The 13,978-nt window shown below is 37.6% G+C and overlaps 1 protein-coding gene across 1 annotated transcript; it reads right to left on the minus strand.

Annotated features, from left to right (window-relative positions):
• Nucleotides 1–708: 708 nt before the first annotated feature.
• Nucleotides 709–10,549, minus strand: LIN7C (lin-7 cell polarity scaffold C). The gene is made up of 5 exons (XM_037040420.1): nt 10,465–10,549; nt 7,581–7,699; nt 7,255–7,326; nt 5,017–5,226; nt 709–4,431 (listed from the first exon to the last, which is right to left on the minus strand). The coding sequence occupies exons 1-5, from the start codon at nt 10,499–10,501 to the stop codon at nt 4,276–4,278; spliced, it is 594 nt and encodes a 197-aa protein (XP_036896315.1). The 5' UTR covers nt 10,502–10,549; the 3' UTR covers nt 709–4,275.
• Nucleotides 10,550–13,978: the final 3,429 nt, after the last annotated feature.

Below are 13,978 nucleotides of genomic sequence, written 5' to 3' on the forward strand. Positions count from 1 at the left end.
GTGTACGTGACTTTAACCCTCCACTCCCCAAACCTAATTTTAGAATTCTAGTTCATTCAGAATAGGCAGAAATCTGAAAACTCTTCATGAATCCGACTTCTTTTAAAGTTTTCAAGCACAAAATGTTATCTTTTTTCTAGGCATCAAAACCAAGAATGTGTTCATTTTAACTACTGGCCACAATGTCTTCCTTTAGTTAATCAGGTGCTGATGCTACTTTTGATGAAAATAATAGCAAACACAAAGAGCACTTACTATGTCAGGCATCTTTCTAAGGGGCTTAACAGACATCAATGTAACACTTGCGGCCATTCTTATTACACATGGCAGCTGTGGGGACTAAGGTGAAGGGAAGTGAAGTAACCTGTGCAAGCACGCACAGCTAGCAGTGAACCTACGAGTCAAACCAGGGAGGTAAGGCCCCGGGTTGTGCTCTCAACCACGTACCGAGTCAAACCAGGGAGGTAAGGCCCCGGGTTGTGCTCTCAACCACGTACCGTGCTGCCTCTCTTAACACAGCACAAGAGTTTTTCTTCTGTAGTTATATTTTATGAAAGACAAAGCAAAATACAGGAATTTGAAGTTTCATGCCAGTAACCCACACGGATTTTGCTTTTACCTCATTTAAAAGTTACCTTATACATAGCTTTCAAAAACACATCTGTTGTGCAGTTACGTCGACTTTTTCAGATCCAAAGAACAAGAACATAACTAATACAAATTTATTTTAAATAAGCCTTAGAGTCAGAATTGATAAAGTCATCTATTAAAAAAGTGTTAAATCCATTTTGGAGATTCTTTTTCTTTACCTCAAACTACAGAATTAAAGTAGACGCATACTGCTCGTCAGTATTTTTAAAAACAATGTCTAGATACAAATCAGTTTGAAAGTTCTTGAAAATTTAAAAGTGATTTGTTTTTTTCCACTATCTAAATATAACAGAACTGCATTAACCTTTGAAATAACACTATTACTGAAATTTTGGACAATAAAAAGTATAAAACCAGACTGTTAGCAGAGGAGACAACAAAGTATAAATTAGAAAATCCATAAACATACATTTATTCAGGAAATACAATGACTAGAGTCCTTAATATTTTAATGACCATTCCGCATAAAGTATTCACAACATGTGTTTTTAAGTCTACACCAAGTCATGCTGATATTCTTTCCTGATAAGCCACGACCATTCCTTCTATTAAATGTTATAATATCCATTTAAATTGTAAACAAAGGACTTGAGCCAAACTATGTTAAGTACTTGAACAACTTTCAAAAATTTAGAAGACAGTAGTTTTGTTAAAAACATCCGAATTACCCAACCCCAAAGAACTAGGCCACTATAATCTAGTATATTGCTAATAAAGTGGCCATGTTAAGACAGCACATAATTATCGATGACATTATTTCTCATCTGCGATTTTTAAACATGCTTTCTCAAATGATAAACATTTACCTTTTTAAGTTTTAAAAAGGCAAAGGGAGTAGAAAAATGACAGACATTAAAAGTTTGAGTTTAAACTACTAGCAAATTTATTCTTTTTAAAAGGTAGACTATAATTATTTCCCAAATAAAGAATGCCACGTACCTTTTGTTCCTAAACAAATTAATACAACCAATCATCGTATTTGCTGCTGCTTAATAGTAGCTGTAAATTATTGTATTCTGATACTTCCAAACGTAGTCCAGTGTAATTAGAACACTTTGTAAAGGGGAAAATTAGTGGTTCTCAACCCTACAGGTCCTTCAGAACCACCTGGAAAGTTTGTAAAAAAAAAAAAAGGGCACCTGGCCCCATCCTCAGAGACTGTGATTTAGCTGCTGTGGGATAGGACTCAGGTATCAGTCTGTTTTAAAGTTCTGCAGGGCATTTTATTAAGCAAAGGTTCAGAATCATGCAGTTCATCCATTTTGAAATACCAAAAAAAAAAAAAAAGGAAATTGAGGAGAGGCGATAATTATATTTATACTCTACAAATCAAACACCTATTACACATTTACTAACGTGCCTAGTTATATTCATGAATCATACATTTATTAATGAAAAGTTCCTTCATTTCCTCACAATACCAAATCACTACTGTACATCTTTGCCATTGATTGATTTTTTTCTACAGTCAGGACTGAAAACTCTGGGATACACTGTGAAAACTGCTTTAATGAAAACAAACTACTGCTATTCATGCTCAACAGTAGCAAGCAGAACTACTGTATTTGGCTCCTTTAAGCTATCTTTAAGAATTATAAATAAGTGCCAACCCACACAAAGAACAGATTGTGGATTACTATAGAAGAAAAAAATAGCTTACTCAACTTATTAAGTTTCAACACCAAAAAAGATTTAACTTGGCTGCAAGTTCTGAAACAGCTGAGATACTGAACCAAGAAGCTATAATTTATAATGAATGTTGACACACCCTCAAAAGCGACTGCAGCTGTAGCTATACTAAAATAAGATTTCTTTTGGGTTTACTTACCCTGTAATGCAAGAATACGAGAATAATATTACTGTTTTTATATGCACCAATATCTGTCTTTAATATACAAAGCTCTACAACAAATACCTCTAATAACTTTACAATTAAATTAAAATAAATCCATAATTCTCCTACACTACTTTGGTCTCAACATTCAAAAAACATTAATTAATTTGAAAATATACAGTTTAACAACACTCCTATCAATAACAAGCACATTTTGTAGTGGACTAAAGACACATTCAACCATGCAATCCAGTGTTCAATACCTAAATGATAAATAACAATGCTGATTGGCTTTTATTCTGAAAAGTCACTGAAAACCGGAATAATCTTTTAAGACTCACAGTGCTCACAAACATGCAAAATAAGGTATGCATTGCTAGTCTTCCCGAAGGAATGTTACAAAATGCCCACTTTTAAAACAAGGTCTAAAGTTCTCATTTATTTCAAACAATTATCGTCTTTTTAGCATCTGTCACTTTTTAAAAATTATACAAATGTTCCTATAAGTTGTGACCAAAAATGAACCTCAACTCTCTCATTTCAGCTTTTAAAATGAGCTCAGTCAGTCTTGCACTAAAGCTGCCTTTCGGTAAAATAGTGACAGCCAGTGGGCAACTGAGAGGACCTCTCAGAATTCCCCTCATTTGAATCATAAACAAAGATCATCTCTAAATCCAACCATTTTAATACGAATAAATTCCTACTCATCCTGACAAGTCTGCAGATTCTTATGACTGCATCACCTCATAATTTCTGTATATCTTAAATATATCCTTCTATAATCTTATTTAAAACCAAGTCTTTAAACTGACCTAGTAAGGGTGTGTAATTCTTCAGACTAGTGATATTAAAGTACTACTTTTTCTTCTTTGCTTCCACTATTTCCCATCACAAACTAATTGGCTCATCTCTAGGAATGGAAGGACCAAAATATAAGAAACATACTTAAACAGAAATGAAGAGCATTAAAAAATTTGCAAAGAATGCACCTGAACCTGTTTTTGCATTTGTAATTTAACACACTGTTGAATACAGAGACCTAATCAGTAATGCTAAAAAACAAATTATATTCTCTTGCCTTGCTACTCAATTATGAAAGAATAGTTTAGCAATGACTGTTTTAGTGTTTAAAATTTTACTTTTATAAATCAGTATAAATGCATATTCATTTTACATTATGTTTAAATAAAAGTAAAAAACTTCCACTGTGCTGAGTTGATTTACCAACGACTATACATATTATGTTGTGTTCAAAGTACAAAATACAGCAGTGATGTTAACATTGACAGTGCAATAAATTGTTGTAGCTGAAACTGTTACATTTAATTTCCTGGAAAACCATAAAGAAATTTTACAGGTTAAAAAAAATAAAGTAAGCAAAAAAGAACTGGAGAACTGTTGTTTTTAAATAAGCAGCCAAATGAAGAAAACTTTTTCCTTAAAAAAAAAAAAGAATGTAAAATACATCTTAATATTCAAAAAGTGTTTTTAAAAATCTGTAACAACTTTATGACAAAATCTGCATTTGAAAAAAGGCCTGTAAAAAGAGCAGGACAGAATTGCCCTTATCACCTTTTACTTTTTCTTATCAGAAAAAAAGTATATGCATCTCTGGAATCACAAATGATTTTAAAACAGGCATTTATAAAATGGCAAGGAGATTTCATGGGAAGTTTCTGGTATTTTTTGTTTCTGTTTTTTTTACAATCATTGGCATTGCGGCCACCAGTAGGTCACAAGTACAACTTCTCTAGCTGGAAGCAAAATGGAATACAAAGTTCTGAACTGCATTAGGTCTGTTGTCTGCGTTTGGCCGATCTCATTTTTTCAAAACGTGACTCCATTTCTTCTAAAACCTTGGGTGTGTATCGTACTACTAATTTAACCTTTCCTTGAGCAGCTTTCAGCAATTCTACAGCTTTTTCATGATGTTCTCCTTCAACACTCTAGAAAAAAAAAACACAATGAATATCTAGGTTTTGTAATTCACTCAAAAGGCAAAAATGCTTAAAATGCATATAGTCAGAAAGTTGTAATGTTATACCATTTCAACACTATAAATCTATGAATTAACCTAGCTTTAATTTACCCTTTTAATCTGTATGAAATCCTCTGCTAAATCATTTTGTTTGTACACCAGGAACTGGTTTATAAAACCCAAATAATTAGCATATCAATCTGCATGCCCTATTATTCCACTAAGCAAGAACTAAATCAAGAAAGTAACATTCTAAGACGAGGGGGAGACTTCTAATTTAACATGACTACTTTAAGAGCTTGACTACTACCAAAGAGCTTAATCTTTTCACAAAATCACACTAAACATTGCTAATTTACATTGGAAAAAAGCAAAATACACTTGAAGTACTCTAAATCACGTCATAATACTAAATAGCATTGCCTCGGATCCCCTCAAGGGATTTCTGAACTACAAAGCTTCCAAATCCCTCTCCACATCTTCTGTTCCTGTAATGCACATACACCCCCAAGTGGTCACAACGCATTACTACAAATAGAAATGAAACACTCACCACTCCATTAACAGAAAGAAGTTGATCTCCTCGCTTGAGGCCCCCATGTCTATCAGCAATCCCTCCTGGAATTATTCGAGATATATAGATTGGAGAGTTTTGTTCTTTGCCTCCCATGATATTGAATCCAAGTCCCTCTTCTGTTTTTGGTAGCTCCACAACTCGAGGATGAGAATGTCCTTCACTGGCAGCAAATGCAGCAACAGTAGCCTGAAAGAAAAGTTTACATCTTTAATAATATGATCTTTGTTTTACTTAAGATCTTTAGTCTTTTTAAAACTATCTTCAAAATGCATACTTTTGATATCGGAATACCCACAAATTCACTGGCAGTTGTAAGGAGAAAGTAAGCAAAGGGAATGATGTTGGAGAGAGAATGGCTGGAAAGCATACCTTCTGACTCTGCAGGAGGTACTCAAGTCAGCCCATCCAGTACCCAGGACTGTGCAGCACTGGGCAAGCAGGCGCTGGGCAGATCAACAATGACATTCAAGAGGAGAAGGCCTCCTCCAGCGTGCCAGCAATCTTGGGATTTGGGGCTGGACAGCCCCACTCCTTCAAGGCCCTTTGTGCAGGATGCAGCCTACCTACATACCCTAGAAGGAGGTAGGTGTCCTTATATGCAGTCATTTTTGACTGCTATACTATCTGTTCTGTACACTAAATAACTCATCAAAAAGATAACTCGATATCGAGGAGTACATATAAACACGAATGTTTTTGTTGCTCTAGTTGATTAATTACCTAGGTAACTAGAACCCCACAGATGAAACAGAGCCGCATCTTTAACACTTTCAAGTTTAGACGAATCTAGACTAAATCTAACACAAAGGTGATATTTGGAGTTTCATTTTGCTTTTAAAGATAATCAAGTAATTGGGTACAACTTTTTTTGTGATGGATCAAGATCTATGAGCAAAAATGGGAAGGGGAGAAGGAAATCAAGATTTGTTGAATGCCACTACGTTCTCAGCTTCAAAAGAAGTCCCACTTTACAGATAATGGAACTAAGGCTCAAATATCCAGTAAGCTGTGTAGGTCAGCAGTCCCCAACCTTTTGGGCACCAGGGACTCGTTCTGTGGAAGACAATTTTTCCACAGAAAGGTGGGGTGGGGGCGGATGGTTTGGGGACGATTCAAGCACACTGCATTCAAGCTCACTTCCTACTGTGAGGCCCAGTTCCTAACAGGCCTGGACCAGTACTGGTCTGTGACTTGGCGGTTGGGGGCCTATAGTGTAGGTCATATAACTCAGGAATTAAAGCCAAGTTTCTGTGGTTGTTTTGTATTTTTTCAAACCATACCCACATGTTTAAGTGTTTGTATTCAACAGAGAAGCTAGTATTTCCTTTTGTGAACTGGTAAGTACCAATGAAAAATTATCTGCTAATAACTAATTCTAGTATGAATCACCTACTGCTGACATTAACTTATTCTAACCACATATGATGAACACTAAGATCAATGCCAGAATTATTTGAGGAACATTGGTATAGCAAGCACATAAAACCTGCCACTGAGGCTCTAACGAGATAACCTACTACTGGCATAACTCCTTCTTTGCGGTGTTAGGTAAAGAAAGCAAAGAGAAACCTGGGGAAGTACCCCACTCAGCTCTACCATTCACTATTTGTGTAGTCTGAGGCAGGTAACTTAATCTGATGCTTCCTCACCAATAAAATAGGGATAATAATTCACACCTCAAAACTCAGATGAACAGTTTACGTAATTGATGATATAATTAAATATGTGCACTATATATAACTATGAATTATATATATTATTATTTGTGTCCAACTGTATTTTTAATGCATTAACTAATCTACATGGTAGATTATTTTCGTAAAGACAATAAAAAAGGTTCTATTTCTTATACTTGAGACAGTCAGTATAGACTGAATGACACTGTTAGCTTTCAAAATAAGCCTATTATGAATCTAATAGTTGCAGATTCAAAACCTCTGATTTCTAAAGAATTCTCTCATTTTTAAAAGTTTTTTTTTTGGGGGGGGAGAGAGGAAGGGAAGAAGAAAGAAAGGGAGAAAAACATTGATGTGTGAGAAAAGCATCAACTGGTTGCCTCTCGAATGCGGCACTGGGGACCTGGCCCCAAACCCAGGCATGTGCCCTGAATGGGAATTGAATTGACCACCTTTTGGTTTGCATGATGACGCCCAACTGACTGAGTAACACCAGCCAGGACAATTTTTCTCATTTGAATTAAATAAGAAAATTTACCTTTGCAGTTGCATTAGCTCTCACTTCAGGACTGCTGCTGATGTCCACAGTCTCATAGACATGTTCATATACCTATAAAACCCAAAGCGAATGATAGTGAAGTTCAGAAAATACCGTGCTGAAGTTCTATGAAGTAATGACGGTGTTTAAATTTTACGAAAAACTATGCATCTGTGTGAAATGCTTTTCTATTCAGAAATTCCAAAAATGCAAAGCACAGATTCTAATGTTTTTCTAAAGTTTGTTTTCTTAAGAAATTCTGAGCCCAAATTTCATAGTATCTAATTAACTCAAGTATTTAGTAAATTTCAATCCCACGAACTCACCTCTCTTACAGCATTGCAGAATTCACTTTGAAGGACTCTTTGTAAAGCCTGAAGTTTCTGTGGTGGTACCTCTCCACTCCTTTGTAGTTTTTCCAACAATTCAATTGCTCTACATATATCTAGAGTTAAACAAATACGCACTGATAGATAATTTTCTCCGAAGATTCTCTAAATATGTATGTAACAGTGTAATAGTTAGGATTAATTCTTCAAGGACTAACAAAAATATGAAAAACATGGATAAAAAAAAGCATGAGACTGTAAGCCTGTGTGTGTGAGGGGTGTACATATACACATGAGGATAGGAATGTAAAAATCTAAGAATCCTAAATGTTATAATAGATTAGGAAGAAATACTGATACTGCATACTTACAAAATCTCAGAAAAATTATCTTTGAGAGACAGGAGAACAACATAAAATATTAAATGTCACAGGAAAGAACTGGGGCTAAAAAATGTGATACATGAATGAACACTGTCCACACTTCAGAGAAGCTGAAGTGTTATCAGTAACTACTGAGTTGATAAAAGTTCACCTATCATTATTAGTGATCAAAAGCCTGAACAGTACAAAACACTGTGTGTTAGTTGAAGCACTGCTCATTTCCCAAAGGAAAACACAATATATATGTAAATACTAACTACTCAATTACAGATGTAGTTAGTGGCGCAGAGACATTTACAACAATGGTACAAATGAGTAACATAACTTAGAATCAAAACAGTGTTTTAATTAAGACCATCAAATACATGTTAACAAAATAAAAAATTAAAAACAATTTCGTCAATCTGGTCTCAATACCAGCTGTGTGATCTCGGGCAAATTACTTAACCTCCCTGTGTGTCAGTTTCTCTCCTGTAAAATTACTTGGTGACTAAACCCATCAAGTAGGCATGTAGGAAGCATAAATGTTACGTTACATTTGGCATCAATCATAAGAAGCAATACACATTTTCACACATATATTAATCATGTCAGACAATTCTCACTGAGAAGTGTGAGAATAAGTGTCTTATGAATCATGACATTTTATGAGATTCAGAGTCATGTTACAACACTGTTAACAATTATCTTTACTTCCATTTTTTTCTTTACCCCTCTCCAATTAAGAAGTAAGAAATAACCCCCAGAGGGCTAGAGTACTTATTATTCTATTATTCCTTTTCACCTTTTAGGTGGAAGGAGTTCTACTTAAAATTTTATATTATACCAAAGAACGAGAACTTTTTCTTTACAGAATTAATATGGCTTCCTGCTGGGAATGTTAAATAGAGTCTGTCAAACAGAATTCTAAAAAAGAATCAGAGTTGATGTACTGACTTTCTTTTCCTGCTAAGTGGCAGCCACAAGTAATTCATCCTACTAAGGTGCTGAACATTCTACTGTGGATCTCAAAACAACTCTGAAATAGCAAAAAACAAATCCATGACTACCAAAACTAAATGCCAGAGGTTAAATTTCACAAACTGCACTGCCTAAAAATACAAAAGACTACCAACATGTTAGAATCCTACAAAGAGCTTCAAAGAAAAACACCTACTCCTGTTAACACCACACACCCCTGTTCCCATCAACAAAGCACAGTGCCTTTTTGTTCAGGAGGAAGCACAAAGACTTACTAAACAGTCTCAGGTCTATTTAGTAAGTCTTCCCAGACCAGCTACTCCTGTCAAAAATTATGCTTTAATTAATGGTCTGGTGGACTGGTGGGAAACAATGCCATTTATAAAGAGCCTTACAAAAGTGAACACCATAAAGAATAAACAATGTTAAGTGTGCATATGAATACACGAGGGAAGAAGTTTCTCTAAACACAGTAATTCTAAAAAATGTATTCCCTTCTTAGGGCATTAGTTACTTAATATTCAGACTATAATTGCAAACGTTGATTTTGCAAGATATATCAGATCTCCTTCTTAAACTATTTACTACAAACTAGTACTCAAAATGCTTAGTTTGTACTTCTTAACGATTAACCAATGACTTCTACTATTGGTTTGCCAAAATGCATGCTTGAAGCCGTTTCAACTAAAGGATGTGGGGAGGAAAGAGCCGGAATGTCAAAAATCTGTAACAGAACTCTAATAGGAACATAACCATGCATTTTCACTGGCTTTGGGTTTTTAATTCTCCAGCGAACGGGTATATTTTTCTTGACTGTCTGCTCTAAATAACAAGCAACCTGCCACAACTTGCAATTGTAGATTCTGTAAAGAAGGAATACGACTCGACTTTCAACTAGTTTACAATCTACCACTATTCCACCTAGTTCTGTAACACTCCCAAGTCCAGATCAGCAGGATCTCCTGCTGATCTGCTTAAAGCACCTTCTCCGTACAGGGGAGGGGCACGAAAGCCAGGAAATACTCCAATGCAAGTAAAAGTGCGATTGTACTGAAAGTAAAGATGAGTTTGTGCGTAAATGGGGCGGGGGTCCCGTGGCAATGTCCCATGTGTCCGGCACGTGTGCGATATGTGTGTGAAAGTGAGGACAGTGGGTTGTTGCAACGTAAATACGGGCTGTGCAGGAAGCCCGTCCCAAATGGGCGTGTGATGTTTGCTTCTGGGTAACACATCTAGGAACGCCGCGTCGCTTGTGCCCTCCAAGGGACCGTGCGTCTACGAAGGCGGACAGGTGATGTTCAACTGTGCAGTGCCCCGGGACGGTCCACCTGAACACAGGCGAGGGATCTGGGTCTCACTCCAGACTCCACAAGCGCCCTCCCTGGGGCCGGGCGCAGCGACGTCGGCGGTGACGGGCGCCCGTGTGAGGGACTGCCTGGCTCCGGGTCTCGGAGGCTGGACTCTCCTCCTCCCAGGTTGCGACACGGCCGTTCTCCACCCTCTCCGCCCTTCTCAGTTCGGGCATCCGCCGCACTTACCCCTCTCCAGCCGCACCGGTTCCCCTAGCGCCGCCATCTTCTCCGTTGGCCTGCAGACCCACAGGAAATGACGACAGAGAGGCTGAGGTGAGGGGCGGGGCCTAGCGGGAGCCGGAGGGCGAAGGCCGGACGGTATCGCGAGAGGCGGAGCCGTGGTCTAAGGTTCGCCTGGGCCCCTAGGGATGGAGGTACCTGAGCTTGGGCGTTGAAGGTGGGTGGGTGTTCTGCTCAACCTTCAGCGGTTCGGAGGTTCCCGGATAGCTCAGCCTCCTAAGGTTGGAAGAAACCTTTTCCCGACTATCGTTCCTTGTCACAGGTTCAAACCTGATTCCCAGCTTCACCATTGGCAGCTCTTGGCTCGCTTACCCACTTTTGGCCTCAGTTTCTCCCTCTGTGTGACCGGAAGCCTCAAGGTCTTTTCCATTTTTAAACTCTGGGGTAAGGTGGCACTTAAATGTAAATGAGATATGTTAAGTATTGCTTTCATTTTAAAAATCCAAGGAGAAAATCTTGCCTATAAATCTATTCGAGTGTAGGGATGGACAGTACCAAACACATGTCCGAGTGACCAGCAGAACAAGGCATTGGGTGAGCCACGAAGTAGTTTTTAAAAGTTGATCTTTAGAAATCTTATAAAAAGGAAATACTATAAAGTAAATAATATTCTCAATGCCTTACAGATTTCTAGGGAAACTTATGAAAATTTCATTAACCAACAGAGGTTCTGATCCTGGATTAAATGATGTATCGATTTGCCCAGTATTTAAATTCCGCGAACTCTTAGTCAAGCCCTAGTCTGTGCCGCTCTGTCAGGTGTTCTCATATACACGTTTTTAACAACCACCATTTCCCTTCGGCTGTAATATTGTCTTCCAATCCGGCACGAATGTCACCGCTACACTCTTTTTTTTTTTCCTCCCTTGGGCCCTGATTTCATCATTAAAGCTTCCTGTTCAGAAACTTTCAGTGGTTTCTCCATTTTCTATTTCTAAAGACTTTCACGTTCTGACCCCAACTCACCCATTTAACCTCATGTCTAATATCCTTCCACCACTCCCGTCCAGGGGGTACAAGAGGCCCCCCTTATCTGCGGTTTCACTTCCCATGGTTTCAGTTATTTGCATTCAACCGCAGTCCAAAAATATTAAATGGAAAATTCCAGAAATAAATAATTCACAAGTTTTAAATTGTGTGCTATTCTGAGGAGCATCTTGAAATCTCACATTGTCCTGCTCTGTCCCACTCTGGAGATGAATCATCAACCATTTGTCCAGGATCTCTGTGCTCTGCATGCTCCACCCACTAGTCCTGTGGTAGCCTTCTCTATTTATCAGATCCATGTCCCAGTGTCCCAGTGTTTGTGCTCAAGTCACCCTTATTTTACTTAATAATGGCTCCGAAGCACAAGAGTGGTGATGCTGGCAACAGCCATATGCCAAAGAGAAGCCATAAAGTGCTTTCTGTAAGTGAAAAGGTAAAAGTTCTTGATATAACAAGGAAGAAGAATCATATTTTGAGGTTGCTAGGATCTGTGATAAGAACAAACCTGTGACATTGCAAAGAAGAAAAAATAAATTTGTGCTAGTTTTGCTGTCACACTTCAACCTGCAAAAGTTACGCCCACAGTGTGTGATAAGGTGGGAAAGGGATATGTTTGGGAGTGGAAGACTCCAATGGAAAACGTGTTCTGATGGACAGCAGCAGATTGCGCCCGAGAAGCGTTGAGCCTATATGAAGACTTCAGCAAGGGAGCCCCCAAAACAAGTGACACTGATCCATTTACATCAAGGAAGGGATGGTTCCACAGATTCAGAAATAGTTTTGGCATCTTATCACTTTACATCATTATAAGGAGGAGAAGGATGAGTACAGTATAGTCAGATTTTTGGTCTAATCTCTCACTGTGCCTGAGTTATAAGTTCATCTTCATCATAGGTATGAATGTAGAGGGGGAAAAGACATAGTATATATGAAGCTCGCTACTCTGCCATTTCAGGCACTTACCAGGAGTCTTGGAATGTGTCCCTCTGTATAAAAAGGGACAACGACTCAAAACCACATTATTGTCACTTCCAAGTCTTCATTGATGTGTTCTTACGTGGAATGCACTTCTGCGTCTCCTCACATTCTGTGAACTGTATACATCCTCAGACTGAACTCATCCTTCAGGTCCTTGCTGAAGACACACCACTTCCGTTAAACTTCCTCTTAGCCGTGCTGTTTCCCTTCTTTGGCCCCTAATGGTCTTTAAACCCTACAATAGCACTCATGTGCCTTCCTCTTACTCATTGTTGCACTGCAGGTGTATTCAAGAAATGTTCATCAAATGCCTGATGGCTACTAGGTGCCTTGCTGAGCCTTGAGAATACCACGTAGAACTAGATAAAAGCAGACATTACCCTTATTTCTTCAAATACTTTCTCTTCCCCATCATCCAGCTCCACTCTTGATGATTCCACTTACACGTATATTCTGCTGCCTGACAGTGCCCCACAGTTCACTGATGCTCTGCTTTTTTATTTTATTTTTTTTTCAAGCTTTTCTCTTTTCCTTTTTTAGTATATAATATTTTCCTTTCTTTTTAAAATTTTTGTGCCCTGTATAATATTTTCTTAATCTCATATAGTTTATTTTTTATCTCAGGTGTTATAGTTTTAATCTCTAGCAGAATTTAGGGGTGTGTGTGTGTTTATATCTTCCTGTCCTCTTTTAACATGCTGAATCTTTCCTTTAGCTTCATGAACATTTAGAACACAACTATAATGACAGTTTTAATGACCTTGTCTATTAATTCTACCATATTCGGCACAACAGTGCTAAATCCAATACATTGATTTTTCTCTTCATTATGGCTCACAATTTGTTGCTTCTTGCATGAATAGATCTTGTGAAGTTTACTTTTTGGTGGGTGCTGGATATTTTTATAGTCCTACCAATGTCTTTGAGATTTGTTTTGAAATGCAGATAGGACACTTGAAGATAATATTGTCCTGTTGAGGCTTGATTTTAGGCTTTGGTGTGTGTAACCAGTTCAGCCTTTTGTGTGAGGCTTTGTGTCCCACAGTCAAAGGACCCATGAATTATGGGGTTAGACTCTTCCTGGTGGGAATAGGAATTGTTCTCATGAACTTGGATTGTGGATTATTTACTGTGCTCCTTTCGAATGATTCTTTCCTTGTACTTGGTAATATTTTTTTTGTAATTTCTTAACATACATACTCATCATGAACTTTCAGAATTCTATGAATAAATAGAAAATCCTAAAAGTTTTCAGATAGAATAAAAAGCCACATTTGAAGGATTAGGTGTGAGAACAGTAGGATAGCATTAACTATTTGAAGATAAGGAAGAAAAAAGTTTTAGGAGATTCTGATCAAGATATGATTCAATTCACTGTCAATACATTTGTATTTAATGTACAAAAGAAATGAAAGAATCAGCAGCTATTGTCTAAGGAGAGTTCTCCTAAAGTGTCCCTCCTTAATTCACAAATCCTCAAGGATTAGAGATGGGA

The sequence above is a fragment of the Sturnira hondurensis genome, unplaced genomic scaffold, assembly GCF_014824575.4.
Source record: "Sturnira hondurensis isolate 20B ecotype Veracruz unplaced genomic scaffold, ASM1482457v3 Scaffold0002638, whole genome shotgun sequence".
Classification (NCBI taxonomy): Eukaryota; Metazoa; Chordata; class Mammalia; order Chiroptera; family Phyllostomidae; genus Sturnira; species Sturnira hondurensis.

What these genes read in the sequence shown, in the direction of transcription:
- LIN7C (XM_037040420.1), bottom strand. Translation starts at nt 10,501, where the DNA reads ATGGCGGCGCTAGGGGAACCGGTGCGGCTGGAGAGGG. An exon ending in TCTGCAATGCTGTAAGAGAG is followed by an intron (nt 7,327 to 7,580) that starts GTGAGTTCGTGG and finishes TGGGTTTTATAG; the next exon opens with GTATATGAACATGTCTATGA. An exon ending in GAGCTAATGCAACTGCAAAG is followed by an intron (nt 5,227 to 7,254) that starts GTAAATTTTCTT and finishes CTTTTCTTTCAG; the next exon opens with GCTACTGTTGCTGCATTTGC.